General features: G+C 40.5%; 1 protein-coding gene and 1 long non-coding RNA gene across 2 annotated transcripts in view; both read right to left on the bottom strand.

The window, feature by feature from the left end:
- The window catches only part of LOC132255510 (uncharacterized), a 30306-nt gene extending 10976 nt beyond the window's left edge, over positions 1-19330 (bottom strand). Inside the window, exons 1-2 of the long non-coding RNA XR_009468187.1 lie at positions 18907-19330; positions 10149-10249 (exon numbers count right to left, since the gene is read on the bottom strand). This is a non-coding gene — a long non-coding RNA (uncharacterized LOC132255510). The remainder of the gene's footprint in view (positions 1-10148; positions 10250-18906) is intronic.
- A 74-nt stretch (positions 19331-19404) lies between these two features.
- On the bottom strand, positions 19405-21174 carry LOC132255495 (beta-1,3-galactosyltransferase brn). The gene is made up of 2 exons (XM_059751561.1): positions 19970-21174; positions 19405-19907 (listed from the first exon to the last, which is right to left on the bottom strand). Exons 1-2 carry the CDS (start codon positions 21073-21075, stop codon positions 19712-19714), a joined length of 1302 nt encoding a protein of 433 aa, XP_059607544.1. The 5' UTR covers positions 21076-21174; the 3' UTR covers positions 19405-19711.
- Between the last annotated feature and the right edge of the window lie 122 nt (positions 21175-21296).

Genomic DNA, 21296 nt, shown 5'->3' with positions numbered 1-21296 from the left:
ATGATGAATATTTCCCGTCCTTTCATCCCAGGCATTTCTTACACACCACACACACACACACACACACTTGGCCTCCCCTCAGGCGACGAATCAGGAGGAGAAGAGGAATAAAAAAGGAATTCCTCTCCATCTGCTAAAGCTCTTTTGCATTCGCAGAATTGACGCCTCACCAAGATGGATCCATTTAATAATATTTTGATTACCAAGCGTTGATTTTAAATCACCCTCGAGGTATCATTGCCACTTTGTGGACCCCTTTTGTCCCGGCGACTCCAGAACTAGGGATCTTCTTTGTCGGTCATGGGGCTGAAAAGCCATAAAAAAAGGGTTATCATAGGGAGAGACAGAGGACATTTGTAAGCAACCGCATCGCCTCACTTTTATGACTGGAGGGAAAGATTTATCTAAGAACCATTTCTGGGATGAAAAGTGCTTGAAGAGTGATCATTGACCAACACATCCAATCAATAAGAGTGTGTGAAAATCTTCTAAAAACTGTCCTTTTGAGGTGAAAAATTACACTTCATTGCATAGTATTTGCTCACATTACCAGATTTCTTCAACAAAAATGAACATATTTCGAAAAGTTGGCACAATAAAGACGAATTTCTCATGGTGAAGAATTTATACTGATTCTCTGGATTTTACCTTCTCCGTCGAATGACATTGAGCAGCAGGAATCCTGTCAAAAACGTAAGAAAGTTTCTGCGAAGACATTTAAATGTCTTCTGAAAATAATATTTATTTGAAGCCCATGAAACAGCAATTTTATAGATAAGAACTTATTATAATAATTCCCATCATCACACAAATAATTTCTCCTCACTTACTTTAGATAGAAAAACTTCTCGTCAGATAAAGAAAATGCAATTTCACAGCACAATTCTGTTCCAGTTAAAATCAACTGGAAAATTAATTCTGCAGAAAACAAAGTAATTCAACACTTGAGCATCTTTTGTACACTTTTTTTTGTGCAAATTTAAAGATAGAATTTCAAACACTGTGAATTTATTCTACTTACTTATAATTAGACAATTTTATTGTTTGTCAGTTCTCCATTGAAACACTTTGTTTAATCCAATCATCAATTTGGTATTCTTTGAATTAAATAAAGAATGACGTTAGAATCAAATATTTGCCATGTCTCGGTAGAATAATTCCTCAAATCTAAATTAAATCTCAAAAGTACAATAAAATAGGGCAAATCAAATGCAGAACCTCGCAGCTTAATCATGATAAGGTGGACGGAAAATGCCCATCGGTCAATCCCACAGCGCTTGTGGATTTTCAGCAAATTTCACCACCCACAAAAATCCCACTCGATCTCATCCCTCGGGAGTTGGAAAATGTTTAATCACCCGCCATTGGCCAGTATAAACACCAGAGTGAAATGTACCAAAGGCAACAGATCCGAAATGAGTAGCACATGCTCAAGCAACAGAAGTGACTAGTGAGAGCGCGAAAATCAATTTTCCCAGGCACATTTCAACCAGCACATCTTGCCTCCTCACATGCACTCACCGGGATTAGAAGGCTCAGCCGGCTCCTCTCCTTACTGACCGAAATTTATTTAATTCCCCAGTCCACAGGCTTTTAAATCATTTCACACTTGAGACTCAAGCACTCCCCCTGCCCATGAGTTTGTGGAATAACAAACGGTGCGACCACAAGAAGTGGGCAGAAATGTGTGAATTTGTAGGTGAAGCCAACAAATATTGTGGGTAAATTAATTGGACACACACACACACACATAAAATCTCTACACGTGTACGAATAATTATATATTATTTTTTAATTAAAACTACACACCCATGAAATTTTACACTTTGCAACCCCTTCGCCATGCCTACAATCCCTAAATTTCCATAACGCACACCTACAATCGAATGCTTAAATATTCATAGTCTCGTTTTCACTTCACATGCCTAACCCCATTCCTCCGCACAGCCAACAATTGGGTGGTGGTGGAGAGTGAAAAAAGAGGGCCGGGAATAGAACATGTAAATTACAGAAGAATTTCTCAAACCACCCCACGAGACGCAATTGAATCTCGCACATAAAATTTCATTTAAACACCCCCTTCACATTACTTAGCATTACACGTTCGCATTTCGAAGAGCATCCCTCATCAAGATATTCTATTATTGCAAAAATTGCACATCAACGACACGATATTCTCCCAGTTTCATCATGAGAAATTCTCTCATGAATTCCTAATGTCATTCGCGCACAAAGATCCTTAGATACATTCCCATGTTGTCAGAATTAATGGTGATGATGTAATCGAGACAGACGTACAAGCAATTCTGATACACACGGAATGAATTCTTCAATATAGTCACTTTCAAACGTCATGCACATCATTTCAACTGTTCTTGCTCCTCATCGACATCACACCGCGCCAGAAGCCCCACTTTTCCGTGTATTCCCCAGGATTTTCCCAGATTTGCCACAATATCGCACGAAGAATTAAATATTTCCGCCAAAGCTTTGAACATACATTTTTCCTATACGCACTCAACCGTTTACCATTTGCAAATAACATGCAAAATCGCAACTATTTGTTGAGGAGAAAAACACAGAAAAAGGTAAAACGAGCATAAAAGCTAGCTTTTATCCGTCTCCTCATTAAATATTTGAGAGTCAATCTGCAGAATTAGCCTAGGAAGAGATGGGAAAGGATATAAATCACGTCCAGTTGTGAAAAAGACCCACAAAGAGAAAAATCCAACGCGAGCTTAAAGTATAACGACGAGAAAAACGCGTTGGGCAATGTTTCGTTGTCACTATGCGCTTATCTGTGCCTCAGCGTGGCCGAAAAATGTGTCAAAGTGTAGTATTACGAGGAAAGAGAGAGAGAGAGAGAGAAAAAAGTGTAATCAGACAGATTGGTTGCTCCCTGATAACCGAGCTGAGGTGATAATTGTCAATGGTTTCCGGACTCAGCGGCGCACCACCTCTTAATATCGTACACGCACTCGCGTTCCTCCTTTTTTTATGAGTTCGCCACACATAAAAAATGCAGCATATATTGCGACAAAGAGGGGAAAAAAAAACATCCCACACACACACGCGGTGAATGGGAAGAAGTCGGTTAGGAAAAATATTTTCACGCCAGTAAAATTCGTTTATAGTGGTGATTTTTCTCCTTTTTATTTTGCACCACACTTTTTTTTGCCTGTACCACCCAAAAACACCACCCATATTCCACGCTGCGAGCGCTTCTGACAATCCACTGGTGTGAAGGAAACTAATAAAATGCTGCTACTTTACAAGTTTTTTCCTCCATTCATTCCCCCAAAGGCAGAGAAAGGTGAACAAAAAGAAAAAACTGGACCAGAATCTTCATCATGTCCTGTTCATCAACGCTTTGAATCGCGGAAGTTTCTCACTTTAGGAAGTGCCCATATTCTCACCTCCATTGTGAGAAAGCTCAGCAACTGACCTCAATATCCTCTCACTCGCTCTCGCGCTCTCCTAACGTCGAAAAGCCGACGAAAACACTATGGCTCCAACATTGAGGCGAAAAAAAAGCCACCCCGCGCAGTTACAGTGGAAATGGCGAGGAAGTTCATGAACCGACAAACTTAAATAGGAGGCACAGTGTGGCTGAGAGCAGAAATCTCTCTTTTTGTTCTCCATCCCATCTTCCACGTCTTGCCACTTTTATTTACCACAACCATTCAGGGTTATTTAATGTCTCTCGGAAGATTTTTCCAGCGCTCCACCATGAATCATGAATGAGAATTTTCCAGCAATTTTGCATTTCATCCCATACTCAAGCCTCAACTGGCTGGAGTGGCCTCTAAAGAGTGTAACTATTCACACATCACTTTGCCATTCTCCACTGGGTCATTAGATATGGGACTAAGACGGAGTTGAGCCACTTCGGTTAGGATATTGGACATGTTCTGTGTTGTGTGTCTTTTCATGGTCTAAAGAATGAAAAATGTGGAAAAATTGAAGAAGAAATCTATACATTTCAGCAAAAAAATGTCAAAAACAAATACAGATGTGTTCTGAGAGTTACTGTTGATGAGATTACATAAAAATTCGCGCCACTTTTGGTAGTCGAATAAGAACTTTGGAAGATATGGGAAAATATATAGTGGAAAACATAACATCTCAAATTGACTTTTTCCAAGCAAGAATTTTCTTCTAAAGCGCTGCTAAGGAAAGCATTTTTCACCATATAGCAAATGATATAGATGTTAAAATGTTGAGAATCCGACCAACACTTGACAAAATCAGGGACACAAGTTTGTATTACATTGCAAATTGATGCCTGAATCAATTCAATTCACCAGTGAAAAGCAAAAAAAAAGCCAGTGCAATTATACGAAGAGCTTTGAAGAGCTCCAAAACTGTGGGTTTGAATTACAGCCACAATCAGTCGGTGCACTTGTCATAATTCCAAATCCACCAGTGGACATGGCGAGAGAGATCAGTTAGTCATTTAAGAGCCACAAGACTCTTGACCTCCTTCCCATTGCGCTTCGCCTCTGCATTTGCTTCTCATTTAGTCATTTATAGCACGATTTCACAATATTTCTTGAAGCAGAGGAGCCACACGCACACACTTCCTCCACCTTCGGTTGTTGTCCATTAATAAAATTCATTCATACTCGCCCTCCGCTCTTCAATCATGCCATTTGTCATGTAATACAGTGGAGAGACAAAATATTCAATATAATTCCCTCTCTCTCTCTCCCTCTCTCTCTCTCTTTCTCTCTGTTTACTTTCATGAAAATATATGTGTGGCGTACACAAATATGTCACACTCATATGTATTCATATCCATTTACTCCACTTGTAAAGTCACACATTCTTCTCTATTTACTGCCAAACACCACCTCGACACTATTTTTCACCCATGTGTACTCTTTTGCACACCCAGTCATCCATCCTACAGACACTGGATGCCAGGCCGGCCGGGAGAAATTCATATTTTTCCCTGTGAATCTCCACAATGTCCTCTCTCTCCCCATCGCAGCATCCCAGCCATTTCCCGCACACACATTGTAATAAAATACAACCATAAAAGTCCTCCAACCCCAGAAGCGAAAAAAAAAACGACCCTCCGTCCCATCCAGGGGTGTTTTTCATCCACTCTGCACGAGGAAAGCATCCTCCCGAGCTCAAATCGTGACCATTGAATTGCGAGAAAAGAGTCAACATCAAATGGTCAAGGCGAAGCACAAATCCACCCAACAAATTTTCACGACAATCTTCCAAGACCCCAAGCGTCACACAGCATCGCAATCATTCATGAAAATTTATGGCACAACCATTGAGTGTAAATGTCACCTAATATTCCACCTTTAATTAATTAAATATAACTTTCGCCTAATTTTCTTTCTCATCCACCAAACACAGTCAATTCACTGTGAAAATTATGATTAATTAACCACCCAACACAATGTATATATACACAATTCCGAATGAACATTTCTCTATCTCACGCCCCTAAACATAATAAGAAAAGAGGGACAAAAACTTCCGCTGACTTTATAATTTCCGCCCCAAACACAAAAACCCCCCTACAAAAGCCAAATATCCCAGCACATCTTCGACGAAGTGGTAAAACATCGTTAACACTTTTTCCCAGTGAAACATTCGCCCCCAAAAACAAGGTATATAGATCGATATCTTTTCACGTCAAACTCCATTCTTTTCCCCACCAACATTCGCACTGTGATTTCCCAACAACAGCGCCACACTCTGTTGAAATCATTTTCCTAATTGGAATTTATTCCACCAGACATTTTCCACTACATTTCTTTCGCACCAGAATCTTCTTTTGCACCTGGCAAAGCACCTAACAAAGTGTTATTGAGTGTTGAAACACCAGAGCAAATGTGCTGTTCTATTCAATAAATTTGCCTCTTTTAGCTTGCCTTAGATATTATGTGTGTCAAAATATGACACTTACACTAAATACTCTTGAGAGAAATGTTCAGAACAAAAAAAAATCTCGAACATGAAAATCAAATTAAAACCATGCCAACAAAGCATCACGTGGAATTTATATCAATTTATGATTCCACTGCAGAAAAACAGTGTTCAAAAAAAAAGAACCACAGCGATTCAACTGGGATTTGCACACCTTCGTCTCGAGATTCGTGGGAATTTTCTTTTTAAAGTCTCTACGTGCTGAAGCCCCACCGCCGCCCGCCCCTCCGCAAAGTTCAAGGGACGAGTCTCACCCTGACATACCAAAAAGGATCTATTTTGCAAAAGCCGACATAATACTCGAAGGTGCTTTTTGGGGTCTTTTAATAAAAGGACAAAAGTCACCCCTCATTGGTTCACAGGTATAACATGGGTTCAATTTCACAATGTATATCTCCCAAACCACTTGCACAAATTTCTCACCGGCCCTCCGGACCCAGGAAAGGTGTCACATGGCTTTGGGACGCCGACACCTTCGGCGGTGTGAGTGTGAAGAGACGATTTTACCCCTTTGCAAATTTGTGTCCAACTTTGCAACTATCTCACCCCGCGCTTAAGGGTGAAACAGGGTAAGTCAGTAGGGAATTTAGGGTGTCGGAAGCCCCAGAAACTATATCCCGAAAGCACCTTTCCTGGAATCTCTGACTCCTTTCATTAGGCCTGGGACTCCAAATTCTATATATGCGAACGATCAGAAATATTTATTTATTATTTTCTCTCATTGAAACTACAATGCAAAGCTTTAGCGAAAAAAAGTGTAAATAATGGCAGCATATGAAGTTGCAGCCTTAAAGATCTGAAAAAAAGAAGAAAAGCATAATCATCAACTCTAACAAATGTTCTTGCAAGGTAACCTGAACGAAAGTGTAGTAAGAAATCACTCCGAATCCAAATGTTTCAACTTTGATCGGCCTATTGAAGCCATTCATAAGAATAAGAAGAATCTTCCGATCTTTTGCATCCATCAAATACCATTTTGTCATGTAAAGGGAATTTCCCATTTCTTCAGATCTGTTCTGTAAAATTTGACCAAAGTAGCAGAGAAGCAGACTTTGCACAACAATGACTGTCAGACAGAGGAAACAGGCAAGGATGGACACTTCCTTCGATTGCAGCAGGAACATTGCCGAGCAGAAATATACGAGAATCGTGGAGAGTTTATAAAAGTAGATTTGCCAGAAAGCGTTCGTCAGTTGCTTTGCATTCTCAAAGAAACTGGCGTGAATTTCGTAGATAATCTTTAAAATAACATGAGCCTCGCTTCTAACGACATCCTCATTGTTGAGATTAGAGATGAGAGCAAGAATGGACTTGATTTCTGCGTTGCAGTACATAATCATGACAATTATAACCAAATCTGAGCCAACGACGAATTCCAATGCGGTGAGATTGTATATCAATTGAAGGATAATGTTCACTGGATAGTAGAAAATGCTCTGCTTAGAAATGCCTGGAATGCTGTACAACAGCGGCGTATTATTTTCAGAATGAACAATATCAAAAACCACAACTGCTAATCCGAACGATGTTATGAAGATCCAAAAGAGTCTGGAGAAAAAGATTATTATAATAGTCAAAAAAAAAACATTAGAAATCGCTCTTTATCTACCTTCCAAAGATGAATGTTTGCCTAAGAGTTGCTAAATAGGATGTCTTCCTTAGATTCGATATCATATACTGTCCCGTATTGAGATTACAATCGAAGTATTTCACGATGTTCTGAATTTTCTCCTTATTCACAATGCTTACTGCCATGTAAATCATCGCACATTGAAAACAGCCAAAGATTATGATAATCGTGAATGACAGATCAATCATATTATCGTAGTTTAGTTGGAAAAATAAATGCCAGATGGAAAGTGAAATATTGGAGAACATTAAAATGGGGAAAACCAACAATTTTAACGTATTTAGCCACACATATTTCGATTTTGGGAGAAAATCCAAACGCCAAACACTTAAAAATATCAAGATAAATGTCTTGAAAATGCGATGGTACTTCACTAGCGACATTGCTTCCGAAAGAAGTCTTGAGCAGAAAGCTTCTGAGTTATGTTATCGATAACAAAGACTTTATATTGAGGATAATATCTAAATATTTTAGACCGCGCGTGGGAAAGGTCGTCTGTTTGTAATAGATTTAGTTTGGAAAGTGTTTAAATAAAATTACTTAACTGTACCTTATGCAGTTTTATCATAATCAATGTATAGCATAAGTTGCAAACTTTCATCTAATTCTTAGGAGAACACTATATTATGTCTCTGGAATTGTTTATTAGGTGTTATTGAGTTTCAAATGACTCATCTTACCATCACAACTACTTTCAAGTCTCTCCCAATAAAGATATTTCGGTTAGTTTTTCTAATGCATCATCACTTCCAATTGATTGAAAAGTCACGGTTCTCATCGCTAAAATCTCTCTCTCTCTGATAAAATAGAAGACAAACTTTCGATATTCACCATTAGAATTTGAATGTAGACAATTTGAAAGTTAAATGAGACTCTAATAGTACAATCTTTTTGAAATGCCACACATTTCAAGCTTTTCCATAAACTTCTCTCACAACTTTCTGCATTTGATCTAAGTAGATTTTCTTAAGTTTCTCATGCCGAAAATCAAGCATTTGAGAGACACAATTTCCATGGTATGACGAGCCCCTTGGTCAAAACTAATTTCTTCAATCTCATAGTCAATGATAGAGCTTATCTGGAGCATAAATTTCATTGTGGCGAGCAGAATCTACCCCGGAAATCTTCCTCACCAGCAACTTTCCATAGCACACGATGCATTTTGCACACCTTTGGCTGAAAACGGATTATCGACTGGGGAATTTTTCACGGATTTTCTTCGCTCTTCTGCACAGAAGATAAAGATTTTGCGGATAAACGCAATAGCGACAGCAAAAAAAAAGACTTTAATATCTGAGATGGAAGGAATTTTGTGATTCAAGAAGTGGAACTAATGCAAGGAGGAAAACTTATGAGACAAATCACTTCTTGTCACATTTTTTTCCACCCGTCCCACCAAAACACCCCTCATTCCTCATCCCCATCACACCCAAAAGCATCTCACAATGGATGGAATCCCACTTTTATCGCATCCTCTTCATCTCCTTTTTTTTTTACTGGCACGAGGAAATTTTCTTCAACATTTCATGCATTTCCCAAGTTTATCACTCACACCTAGAGTCTGACAATTGTTTGCAATTTTCATGCATATGTAAATAGAGAGAGAGAGAGAGAACAAAAAGACGATGAAAAGAACATCTCGCGAATGTCTTTTCATCATCCTATGTTTTCATTGCATGCGGAAAAGCTGTGTATAGACAAAATATCCAGTCGTGCTTTTCACACACTTCCGCATTACAAGTATTACAGACAACAAATTAAACTTTAATCCTTGCAACTCACACAGAGAACACTTGAAGAGTATCTGTTGTATCGAGTGGGGTTTACTTAATTAGTAATACCGATAATTTCAACGAGTTTGCAAAACCAAACATCAAACTAATGGCACAATTTGGCATCATTTCAAAACAACCCCTAAATCATCGCCATAGATTCCCGCATGAGAGCCACGAAACACGCGCAGAGGTGATTTTGGAATAATTCAATGACTTTTGTCATCATGCCTATCGATCCCCAAAATACCGAAATTCCCTTGTTCGCTAAATTTGCCACCAATTGATTCAGCGTACCGCAGTCTTTTTTGTTGTTTAGCGTTCGCTGATGACCTGTCAAATCTATAGACAAAGAGGGATCTTTGTTACAAACTCTGACACATTGAAAATTTTCAAATACAAAAGCAGTTTCAAAGCATTTGACATGCCCAAAAAACCATCATCAAATCCCCCCAAACCTCCAAATCCGTCAACTTATTGCACAAACCATGCTTCACTGGGAGAATATTAAAAAATATATTTTATCAAAATTGTGCATTTACCGCAAAAATTCACTGGTACTAAATTAGGGATTTAGTGAAATTAATATTTGCAGATAGCGAACACAATATTCGCTCCAATGATTAATGAGAAATGAGTGACATTCACTGATACTGGCATTTGCTATGCTATTGCATTTCATTAAAAAACACCTCAAAGTGAATTCTGTCAATTGGAATTCATATAAAATTGCAATGTTAATTGTCACATTAAACAAATCCCACGTGATTCCCTTACAGCTTTGCTCAACTCACCCAGTGAAATGTTGAGGGAATTCTTGGCGATTTTTCTCGCAACTTCCCGCGTGACGCCGTGGATTGGTACAGGAATTTGTCCCCACACTGTTTTCGCTCTTCTGCAAAGAACAAAGAAAAACACTTTATTAAAAAGTAATAAAGAAAAATATCCACAAGAAGCGTACAATTTCTACTTCACGCACAGGAAAGAGATGTAGAGAAAAAGCTCTTGGCAAGGGCACAACTTTAAACAGAGAATGGGAAATTGAGGAAGTCTCTGAGTATACAAATTTATTTATGATAATACTGGATAAATAACATTTGACGTCTTATATTTTCCTGGCATAATCATATGGAATTGCCTCTTTATCTCTCTCTCTCTCTCTCTCCCCCTCACTCTTTCAATATTTCAATTTGACAATAATTGTATGTTAATCCCTCGCAATGGTGGAATAGTAGGAGAATGGCATTTGAATAATTCACCAATAGAAATGCAAAAGGGTAAAAATGTTTCAATAAATTAAGGAAATTGGATGGCCTTATCGATGATTTCGTATCAACAATCAAGCAGAATCTCTGAACAATATGGCCAATATTTTCTCTCTCTCTTCCATTCCATTGCCATTATCCCAAAACAATGTATTGTTCCATGCTAGATTAATCATATCCAATGGATTGAGATTTTATTCCCAAAGAGGATTTCGATATTCCTGCACTTCAGACATTTATAGTCTTGAATTTCTCAGCACGACTGTGATCGACAAACAATCTGACAATTCCCTGTATGATTAAATTTAAAAATTAATAGCACCACAAACTCAGGGAAACAGGATAATTTCCCGCTTGAAATTGAAGTGTTAAGCAATTGAGGAGAGAGATCATATTTGCAAATTAATTGGAATTGATAGCAACACCCATAAATGATTACCAAAACCGCAAAATTGCGTCTCTATGCTCCCACTCAAATGGATTCTATCGCAATTAATGTGTGATTGTGTCTTCTCCCATGAAATCATAACCAGTTGTATCAAGTACACCTTTCATGATAACATCAAAGACTTTCGCATGGAATTGTCAAATCCAATGGGCAATTTCACCTAAAGCGATACACTCTCATCAGTGAGTGAAGGAATTGTGGATTTCTCGATTGAATTCACAAACACATAGAATGTCAAAGTGAAAATTACGGCTACCCTTTGCCACCATTCTCAGACCCCGTCAAATCCAGAACGCTAGTCAATAATTCTAAGACATATTCCATTTATAATGTAGCATGGCAGAGAGTGTCACACAATATTTCATACAAGAATTGATTAATCCATGAGACTTGGGGCGCACAGTTTAGCAATTTGCATAAAATGAGAATAGGCCTTTCAGCTCAAATTATGAATAATACATCGAATTATAGCATGTATTGTTTCAGCAATGTCCTCTAAACAAGCCAACAAGCGACTCTTCAATAGGACTGCATTGAATTTAGGACTTGACATCGCTGTTTGTCACTCACAAAAGCGCACCCCGATTTTTTCCCACCCTCTGTGGAAAAATCCTCTTGGATATAAACTTTTATCCGCTTATTTGCACGCCACGTGTCGCCACTTTTCATAGGCTTTTCTCCCCGCGCTCATCAACTAAATTCCCGCACAACGTCACATTCTGTCACATTTCTAAATATTTGATTTTTCCACTTTGTTCACGAGATAAAAGACATACACACATTGCGGGCTTTTCTCCTCGCAATTGTCCCATGAATAAATAATGACATCGACGGCTCTTTCGCCACCCAAAATTGTATTTAAGAACTCCTCGAAGTGACAGATATTTTGGAAAAGTCCTTAATTGAACACATAACGCTACATTATTATAACAAATATTTTAGTTTTCCATGTAATGAATTTTCCGACCAGGTGCAAAGTGTGTGTCGAAATTAAATGCAAATAACAGTTGTGAAATTGTTAAAGTTGCCTAGAGTAACCTCTGCAAAGTTTTCATACAATTTCGTACTTCTCAATTCTGTACAGAAAATTACTCACTCTATAGTAATTAATAAGTTATTTTAATAAAAACAATCGATTGAGCAGATTCTTGTGCTCAAATTGTTCTGCACAGTGTAGAATTTTCATCAATAAATTTCACCTGATTGTCTTCAAGTCTGATTACTTCAAAAACATCCCAGTTTCGCGACTCGAATTCAACCTTTCCTTTAACATCCTCTGAATTATAACCACAAGTAACTTTTGTGCCCTGATTTTCGGATGAATCAATTTGGTATTTGTGTGTCGATATCAATTGAGAATCTCAAGTCCATAATTGAGTTTCATCTACCAAACCACGCCTTCCAGACGGCACACCATCAGAGTGAAATTATCACCACAGCGCGCACTGATGGTGAAGATATTAAACTCCAATTGAGGGTCACGAGACTCCTTCTTCTCTGGGCTGATGAATACTTTTTTTTGTTCTTCATTTACAAAACATTAAACTTTTTAACCTCAATTTGAGAGGGGTGAGTCAATTGCCAATAAATCACATTAATGTCCCGGTTCAATTTCCTACGCTGCGTGCCAATATTTGAAAAATATGTGCGTATATAAATTATAATCAATTGAGTGCAAATAGCATCTCATTACGGGGAGGTGAATTTCTCTATGGCTATATGATGATGCCCAATTTGCAGGCAATGCCATAAAAAGTGTGTTATAACTTTGTGTTGTGAATGATGTGGATAAATGCTATTGCGTATACTAATTATTATATATTTGTAGAATTCTGTTTTTCCGTATGGTTTTGACATAATTGCATTCAATGTGAATGAATTTTGTTCTCAATTTTCCGCGATTTTTTTTTTACATTCAATTTTGTACGCCTTAACGGGGATCATTGAGGGAATTTTTGCGGCTTTTTTCCACGTGCTCTTGAAATCTTTGTTATAACGCGTGAATATTTTCACTGGAGAACCTCCCGTGAACAACAGTTTGTTTTGGAGAGCACCTCTGAATAGATGAATAAAATCATAAATTTCGATTACCATCGAGGGCCCATTGAAGCACCATTCACATCTCTCTCTCTCTCTCTCTGTGTGGACATAATGAATAGGGATTTTTTGCCATTTGTCACTGCGATGACACCCACTTTATAAAATGGAGCGGAACTCCATGTAATGTTGATATGTGCGGTTCAGTGTTATCAGGAGGAAAGGGTGTATTGATTGGGGGATGAAACTCATTACTAAAGTAAGAGTGTTAAAAGTTTCACTCTCGCACATTTGGCTTGTTTAAAAGTCAAGGGAAGAAGTTTAGGTGAAATTTTTCATTATAAGTTTTTATTGACGCTGTGTAATTAAAGGTTCCTGAACAGGAATTTCCACGCAGGAAACTTCACACCTGTCAATTTTATGGTTTTCTTTTTCTTTCTCTCGCCTAAAATTAACTCCCCAAGTAATTGGTAAAAAGTATTGGTTGAGCTGACGAAAATTAGTTTGAGTGTTTTCACGTGGAAAGAAAAATCCCTAAAAGAATATAAAAGCTTCAGTCGAATGTCTTTGCAGATGAATTTGGTCACAAAATTCACCTTTATAAATTCAATTCATGTCGCTAAACTGCATTGTGTCGGCATGAAGTTGGTAGCAATCGCACAAGGTGCACTTTACATGAGTTTCTTGCCATTCGTACCACCATATTCTCATGCTCTCGGCTGTATAGTCATATGGGTATCAGGTTTTACCTCTGAATTTCATTTAGATCGACCTGTTTTGCCAGTGTATTTGTTGTACAACATTTCGGTATCGTCTTAGTGTGGATTTATCATTGAAGTTGGACAAGTTTTTCACCATTTCGTCTCGCTTACATTCTCAACTCTTGGGCTCTTGTGTGAAGGCAAATATTGTGAGGCATTTCATGGATTCATGCGAAGATGGCGAGAAGAAGTTTTGCAGCACAGATGAAACCTTCACATACGAGTGTGCATTTTCCAAAACATCTTCAATTCTACAATTGCCATCATTGCAAATGAGAATACGGTAAGGCATTTCAACGAAAGAACTTCCTCTCTTCAGCATCTCTCTCTCTCTACAATGTTATAATGCCAAAAAGCTCACATTTCGAAATGGTCTCCAAGAAAGAAACTCAGTATTCATACAAGGAGAAGATTTCAGGTGAAATTAAATTGAAAGATTGCATAATAAGGATGAATGGCTTGAGAAGAAAAGTGGGTGGACAGAGAGCGAGAGGTAGAATTTGTGTATATTTTATATATATATAAAGATACAAAATTCAATTTGCATGACTCTCATTTTATTGCATTTCAATGTGTACGTTTTCTCCCAACCTCAATTTCTGCCGTGGGCTCTTATGTGCACTGCAGACTTGTGACATTTTCTGCACAGAAATTTCCTCCTCAATTGCAATAAATGATGGTATAACCATTTTGCCATCGACATAAGTAACTTTACGTGATTTCATTCCTCTCTTCTCCCTCAATTTGATACAATTTTTCCGCCATAACCAGAGAAGAAGTGGCAAAATTGACGAACAGTTGTTGTGACAAAAGTTCTCCAGTAACGATGTTCACATAAATGCATTGCAATATTTCGCCTCAACTTCATTTTCTTGCACTCCCCCCCAAATCATGCTCCTGGTAAGTCAATTGTCGAGCGAGATGAGAAGATACTCCTTGTGCGATGCTGAGTACAAGAATGGGGAAAAATTGTGTGGCAGCAATTTTCATTTTTCGACGGGCAAAAAGAAAGGCAATAAGAAAAGCTGCTGCGAAAATGCTCCAAAAGACTCATGAATAGATATTCACAAGCCAAAGCGCTGCAACGAAGAGTAGAGGGAATGTGTGAGTGAGGCGAATGGGGGATTATTTGACTAAAATGTAATAGGATAGTGGTGAGATTAGGTTATTTATATTTTTGGCCTTTCATAATAAAGAGGAGAAAATGCCCCCAGAGTAAAATTCTACCAACGAACCAGAAACTTTTACTTCGACTCCATCCGTGGGAAGCTCAACTGTTTGGGTTTTTAAGTGAATATTATTAATATTGTGTGCTTTCATACCAATTAAAGCGGATTACGAAGTAATTTATACAAGGGTGTATTTTTCAAATTAATTAATTCCACCGCTATCTTGTGGTTTGCACATAGGCAAATTCTCAGAATGTATGGGATCGAATTACGGCTTTGCAATGCATTAAAGTCACCTATAGATATTATACAATTTAACAGCTATTGGAAAATTTAATTTGATGTTTTGCTCCTTTATAAAGCAGAATCGTTACACGCTTTGCTTACATTAAAGTTCAAATTTTAGAAACTGATTAAAATACTTAAATTAATCAATTATAATCAAAATTTATACATAATCTTGCGTTATTCGTTAAGAATTTAAACCATAAAAGAGTATTGGGAAATATTTCCTATGAATTCAGATTGATTGCTTCGCTCACAGCGCTATGAAAAGAAGCTCAATCTGTCAAGGAGGAACACAAAGAACCAGTGAAATCAGAGAGAAGTGTTAAATTTGTATTGGATCTCATATTCTAATTTCGGAAATTTCTCAAAACAACCGATAAAAGTCACCCCTCGAGTGTCAGACAATTAATCTTCCCTCCATCTGAGCACTGTCAATCCCCCACCTCGTCATTGGACACTAATCGATCCCGGGGAGTGTTTTTAAGACTTTCACCCGAAATGAGAGTCGCACATAAAGTGCTTAAGCGAAATCCCCTTCTCGTGTTGAGTTGGCGACACTGAAGCTGATGCCGAAGCAATTTAACACACTGGGAATTGCTTCTGAGCTGCACAGCCTCGACTGTGTGTTGGTGTGGCTCAATTCTGCCGAAAGGCTCAAGTTGCAGCTGCTTGCATTTAGTGCCTCTGCGCCCCTCCCGGCCGCCACGGCGCAAAGATGCTGGGCCGAGAGAGAGAGAGATTTGTGGTCAGAGCGACTGGACCCAGCGTGCACTCACCACTGCCTGGATCGTTGGCGCTGGGACGTTGCGGAGAAACTCAGCCATTCCTGCTGAATCGGGAGAAATGACGTGCCGTCCATTTTTTCCCCCCAGTGATCTCGCCAGCGAATCCAATGAAATAGTGAGATAGAATTTTCAGCGTGCGGCACGAAGAATAAATTCCACTCTGTGGCTTTCCACAGAATTCAGGCTGACCGTTCGTTTTGTCCGTCAATGAATGTTGTCATCGTGAGCAAGGAAAGTGCCCGACAAAAGCTTTCTCTCTCCTTCCGCCCATCCAGAAAATTCCCCCCCCCCCTCTTTTTCCTCTCCCTTCCACCCACTTTGCTCTGCAGGTGTTGTAAATTTCAAGTATGAGCTGAAATCATTTTAGCATTTTATCCCACATCTCACAAACCCAAATGGTGCTGACAAAAAATTTGGATAAATATGCATCAAAATGAGATATATTCGCTATTCGCTCACGAAAGTCGGGTATCTCAATTTCTGTCACGTAGAATTTTAATAAAATTGCTATTACGTCCTGGGAAAGATAATGTTCAATATTTGAGAGGGACACTTTATCCCTCTCTCTCTCAGCTCACAATATCACAGTGAACACGAGAGTTGGCGTGGAGGAAAACTATCGCATTTTGTGTCCCTCCTGCTGCACAAGCTTCAGGACAAATTTTATTGAATTGCCAGAGTGAATCTCATAAGGGAACTTTAGTCTGTGTCTCACTTGGTGAGAAATGTCCACAACATGGAGACAAATCAACCCAATCATCCTGTTTTCGTGTTGCAACATGCATTGAGAGCACAATTGCTACGTCTGCTTCATCGCACAGAGATATCTCATGGAGATTTTACTAATATTGATCAACAACAACTTGCGATACAAAGGTAAATTTACGCAAAATATTAGAGAAGCTTTAATGGAAAAGATCCTTCATTTTTTTCTCTTTCTCTATTGCAGTCTTGTTCACTTCGAGCAAGCAACCAATCTGAATTCTCAAGAAAGATTTCATGAGAAGAACTTTTTCAAGGATATCAATTTTGCTGTTGAATTTTTCAAATATCCTCATTCTTGGCGAATTTTCAAAAGCCTTTCTTTTTCAAACTCATTGAGTGATATTTTTGAGATTCATTAGGCTTGGAACGCATAATTTAGCAATCACAATGACCATTAGAAAATGCAGATCTCTATATTACAACTGTTCTACTGGAAATCGAACACTTTCCCACCGTTATTCCCAAGAAATTCCAATTACTATCGCATAATTTGATATTTTCCTCATGTTAGAAAAGTTATTTTGACAAATATATAGTCATTATCGAACAAATAAAACACTAGCCTCAATCTATGATACTTCTATGTACTTAATCTTTCTATCTGTCCCTATTTCAAAGAACTGAAACGGCGCAAAACTTTTGCAGGAAACCCTTCAGGCGATTTTCAGGTTACACGGAACTCCCAAATGTATTGCTGCTCACGAAGTGATATTCAGGCGAACAGAGACAAGTCTGGGGAGAGCATATCTGTGTGGTCTTGTTGCTTCACGTTGTGAAATTCATTGCCCCAAGATTGCGTCCAATATTGCTTTATGCTAAACTAAACACCAAAAGAGCTTATTGCTGTCTCTTCAAGCTAATTAGCCAGAGTCAATCCGATACGCTGGAAACATCTCAACTTTCACTATGTGTGTGTGTCATCAAAATTGCTCGGATTGTTTACCAGTGCAAAGTGATAAGAAAGTGGCGTCCAGGAATGCGCCAATGTGTAGATAAGGGAATTTATCAAATTCCCCAAAGCTTGCATCATGATTCTAATTACATTTGCACACTGTGTGTCAATGTTTGCGCGCTCGCTCATATTTGAAACAATTTGAATTGAGTGTGCAAAAATCGATACACTCGGCACTCGAGCAATGGGAACCTGTTGGCCGGGTCTGCAAAAAGCCCCCGCCGCCAACAAACTGGGGGCTGCAAAGAATTTCGCACCTGCTCAAAACCCTCGACCGAATATTCGTGCGGGGAATCAATAAATTATCACGCGACTGCTAATTGATTAATTCAATTAGGGACTCCTGCACATATCTAATGAGGATATAGCGAACTCATGCGCAAATTCCTGTCTTCCTTGGCCCACGAAGGACGTATGCGTGAATGCTGCATGAGGATGAAGGATTTATGAATAATCAGGAAAAGACATTCTCTCTTCGTCACGGTCGTTGACAGTGAACCCCTTTTTCCCCTCAACATTCGATTTCCCGACCCACTTCCGGATGTTGGGCTTGTTTTATTGTAATTGTCATTTTAATTGCCGAAACGGGGGAGTCGCAATGCTGGAATTAGGATGAAATTGTGTCGCATTGTCTCCCATCTCCGCTCATGATACATCACTTGTGGTGTGAGATGGCGAAATTCAGAGAGCGAAAATCATCCCTGAGCCGTCGTCAGTGGCGTAGAACACCTTCAAAGTCTTCTACGTCACTGCGCTCGGCTCCCCGTGTAAATTCCCACTCTCACGAGGCGGAAGAAAAAGGGGTGAAAGCGGTTATGAGACACCGCATTTTCAAATTTAAGCCAAAAAGAGAGAGCGCGCCGGGAAGTTCTCACACCCCAACGCGCGAGCGAGAGGGCGCACCGGGTGTGTGGTGTGAGTTAGAGGGGGAGGTGAATACATATGAAACATCAGCAGCGCCTACTGGTGGCACTCACCCCACAATTCGGCGCTCTCTCGCAATAACTCCGCTCCTTCTCCACTCGAAATATTAACACAGAAGAGGCATTTTATTCTCCATGCACAAGTGAGACAATAAATACCTTTTTTTTTTCCTTCGCTCGCACAAAATATTGTACACTCTTCTCAATATCAGCAAATTCCTATCACCTTCGGGAAATCTCGAGACAATCCACGCCACTCAAACACTCTCTCGCCCTCTCGCTCGCTGCACAAAATAATCACTCGCAGGCCCTCTCACTCACACCACTACACCGGGCCGTCGCTCTCACTCACACTCGCCAAGCACGGAACAACTTCCTTCCCTTGTTCCACTCACGAGACCCACTGCCTGGCTTTCCCCCGGGAAACCGCACCGCCAGCAATTGTCCGGCACTGCAACACTCGCGAAAATGCACCTTTTCCACGCGAGGATGTCACTGGAACACCAATACTGTACGCTTAGGCGGCCAACCGAACGCACTTCCGCGTCATTCCGCATTCCGTGTAAGACTGCTGTGCCTCTGCGAACTCACCACCTTCCCACCATCGCCGCTCACTCTCTTCCTCTCTCTCTCTCTCACGCACCACAGCGCCTCCAGTGCCTGGGACTGGAGCTTGTAGGTCTTTGCAGAAGTTCTTGAGCAAATGTGAAATCTCACGCAACCGTTTTTGTCCGTAAAACAGACAAAAGCACAATTAGCGAATCAAGGATTTATAAGGCAAAAAGGCACCGTTTTGCATAATTTCGCTAACTAAACTCCCCTCGTCTGGCTTTATTATAATTTCGTTCTTTTTTTTGGCAAATATCCTCGCTCTGAGCATTGGGGTTGAAAAGGGCAAATCAGATCACAAATATCGTGTAAATGAGATTCATTGTTGAGAGTCCGGATGAGATTCTGGTTGAGATTACGCGTGTCCCGCCGCCTTGATTTCCGCCCACACTTTGGCCAGCTCATCGGGATTGTCATAGCCATGCGAAGCTATGGTGTACCTGTAGCTGTGCGGCCCACTGTAGGTCAGCTTCTGGAAGTAGAACTCCTCCGAGTGCAGAGGCTCGATGTTGGCTTTCAAGGCGACAATTCCCAGGTAAATATCATCAAATCTGCACACAAAAAAGGCATTAGATTCAGTAAGTGGTGCGCGAAGAAGTTGCCGAAGACTCACCGAAAATGTTTCGTGAAGAAGCTAGCGAAGTAGAGCTGGAAAAGCGCCTCTCGCGAGAGGATGCATGCCCCGGCGGAGACGTAAGGTGGCCACATGTGCCACTTGTACTCCTCCAGATCCACGTACCACTTGCTGGACCGATGGCGATGCGGAGAAGAGTTGAACACGAAGCCTGCGTACAGGCGAACATCCGCCGGAAGGTCCATCATGTCGAGGAGACGGCGCTCTGTTGCCTTCACAGGCTCCGATTCCACCTTGGCCGGCACTTCTGGTGCAATGAGATGCTGCCTCAGCTGCCACAAGTGCTTTCTGCTGTCTACAGAGTGTGGAATCGGGTGATCCTCCAGCACCTTCTGCACCTCCTTCTTGTCTACCACACCCGTGATGTTGCCCACGGACAGAGTGAGCTTCCTGGCAAGCTGGCGGATCGTCTCGTCCGCCTCCTCAAGGTACTCGGGATAGTGGACGGGATTCCTTACGAACCTCAACACGTTCTTCGTGCTGATGTAGAAATCGTCGTCCACCAGCATGTAATAGCGCGACCGGGGACAGAAATCTACTGCCCAGCGCAGTCCCGTCATGGTCTTGATGGTGTTGTTGAAGTACGTGTCCAGAAAGTCCGCCTGCAGCACATCGTGGAAGCTCCCAGACTCAATATCCACCAGCTTCTGCGTCTCCTGGTCAGGAGACGTGCCCAGGAGGAACACCGTCCTCACGGTGACGTCGGAGAAGCGCCTCTCGAAGCCCCATGTCATCCGGATGGCGTTCCGACGCTTGAAGTTGCTCAGCGCACTCTTCACCAGGAAGACAAGGCGTGGCGCCACGGGAAACTCCTTGTCACGACACTTGTGGCTCGGATTGTGCAAGAGGGTGTGGTTGTAGGCCGTGATAGGCGCTTGGTCGGGCTTCTGGCCGCGGCGCACCTGATCCGCCAGCCGCGGAATGTCACCCTCGAGAGGATAATGGAACTCTGTGTAGAAGTCCTGCTCGAAGATGTGCGTGAAAGCGCCGAAGAAGTTCAAAAGGAGCAGGATCACAATCCCGATCAGGATGTGCTTCACGCGGACGCAGTTCAGGAAGCGGGAGAGACAGTGCGGAAGAAACATCTTCCGCTGCCCGCTGGCCGGCTGTCACTTTAACTCCAGCCGTTGCTACACTGCAAAGCCGTGATGGCAAACAACACTGCAAAAATACGGCTTTTCGGGAATTCCCCACGTTTGCTTACACTGAGCGGCAAAATAATTAAATACGCGGGAAGGAGCGTGAATCATGCTGCTCGCGTTTTTTTTATTGAATATATATATATGAGACATGATTTTTCACTCAT

This window comes from Phlebotomus argentipes, unplaced genomic scaffold (genome assembly GCF_947086385.1).
Source record: "Phlebotomus argentipes unplaced genomic scaffold, Phlebotomus argentipes genome assembly contig_5, whole genome shotgun sequence".
Lineage (NCBI taxonomy): Eukaryota > Metazoa > Arthropoda > Insecta > Diptera > Psychodidae > Phlebotomus > Phlebotomus argentipes.
The sequence above is the reverse complement of the archived record's forward strand: the minus strand, read 5'-3'. Positions and strand labels throughout refer to the sequence as shown.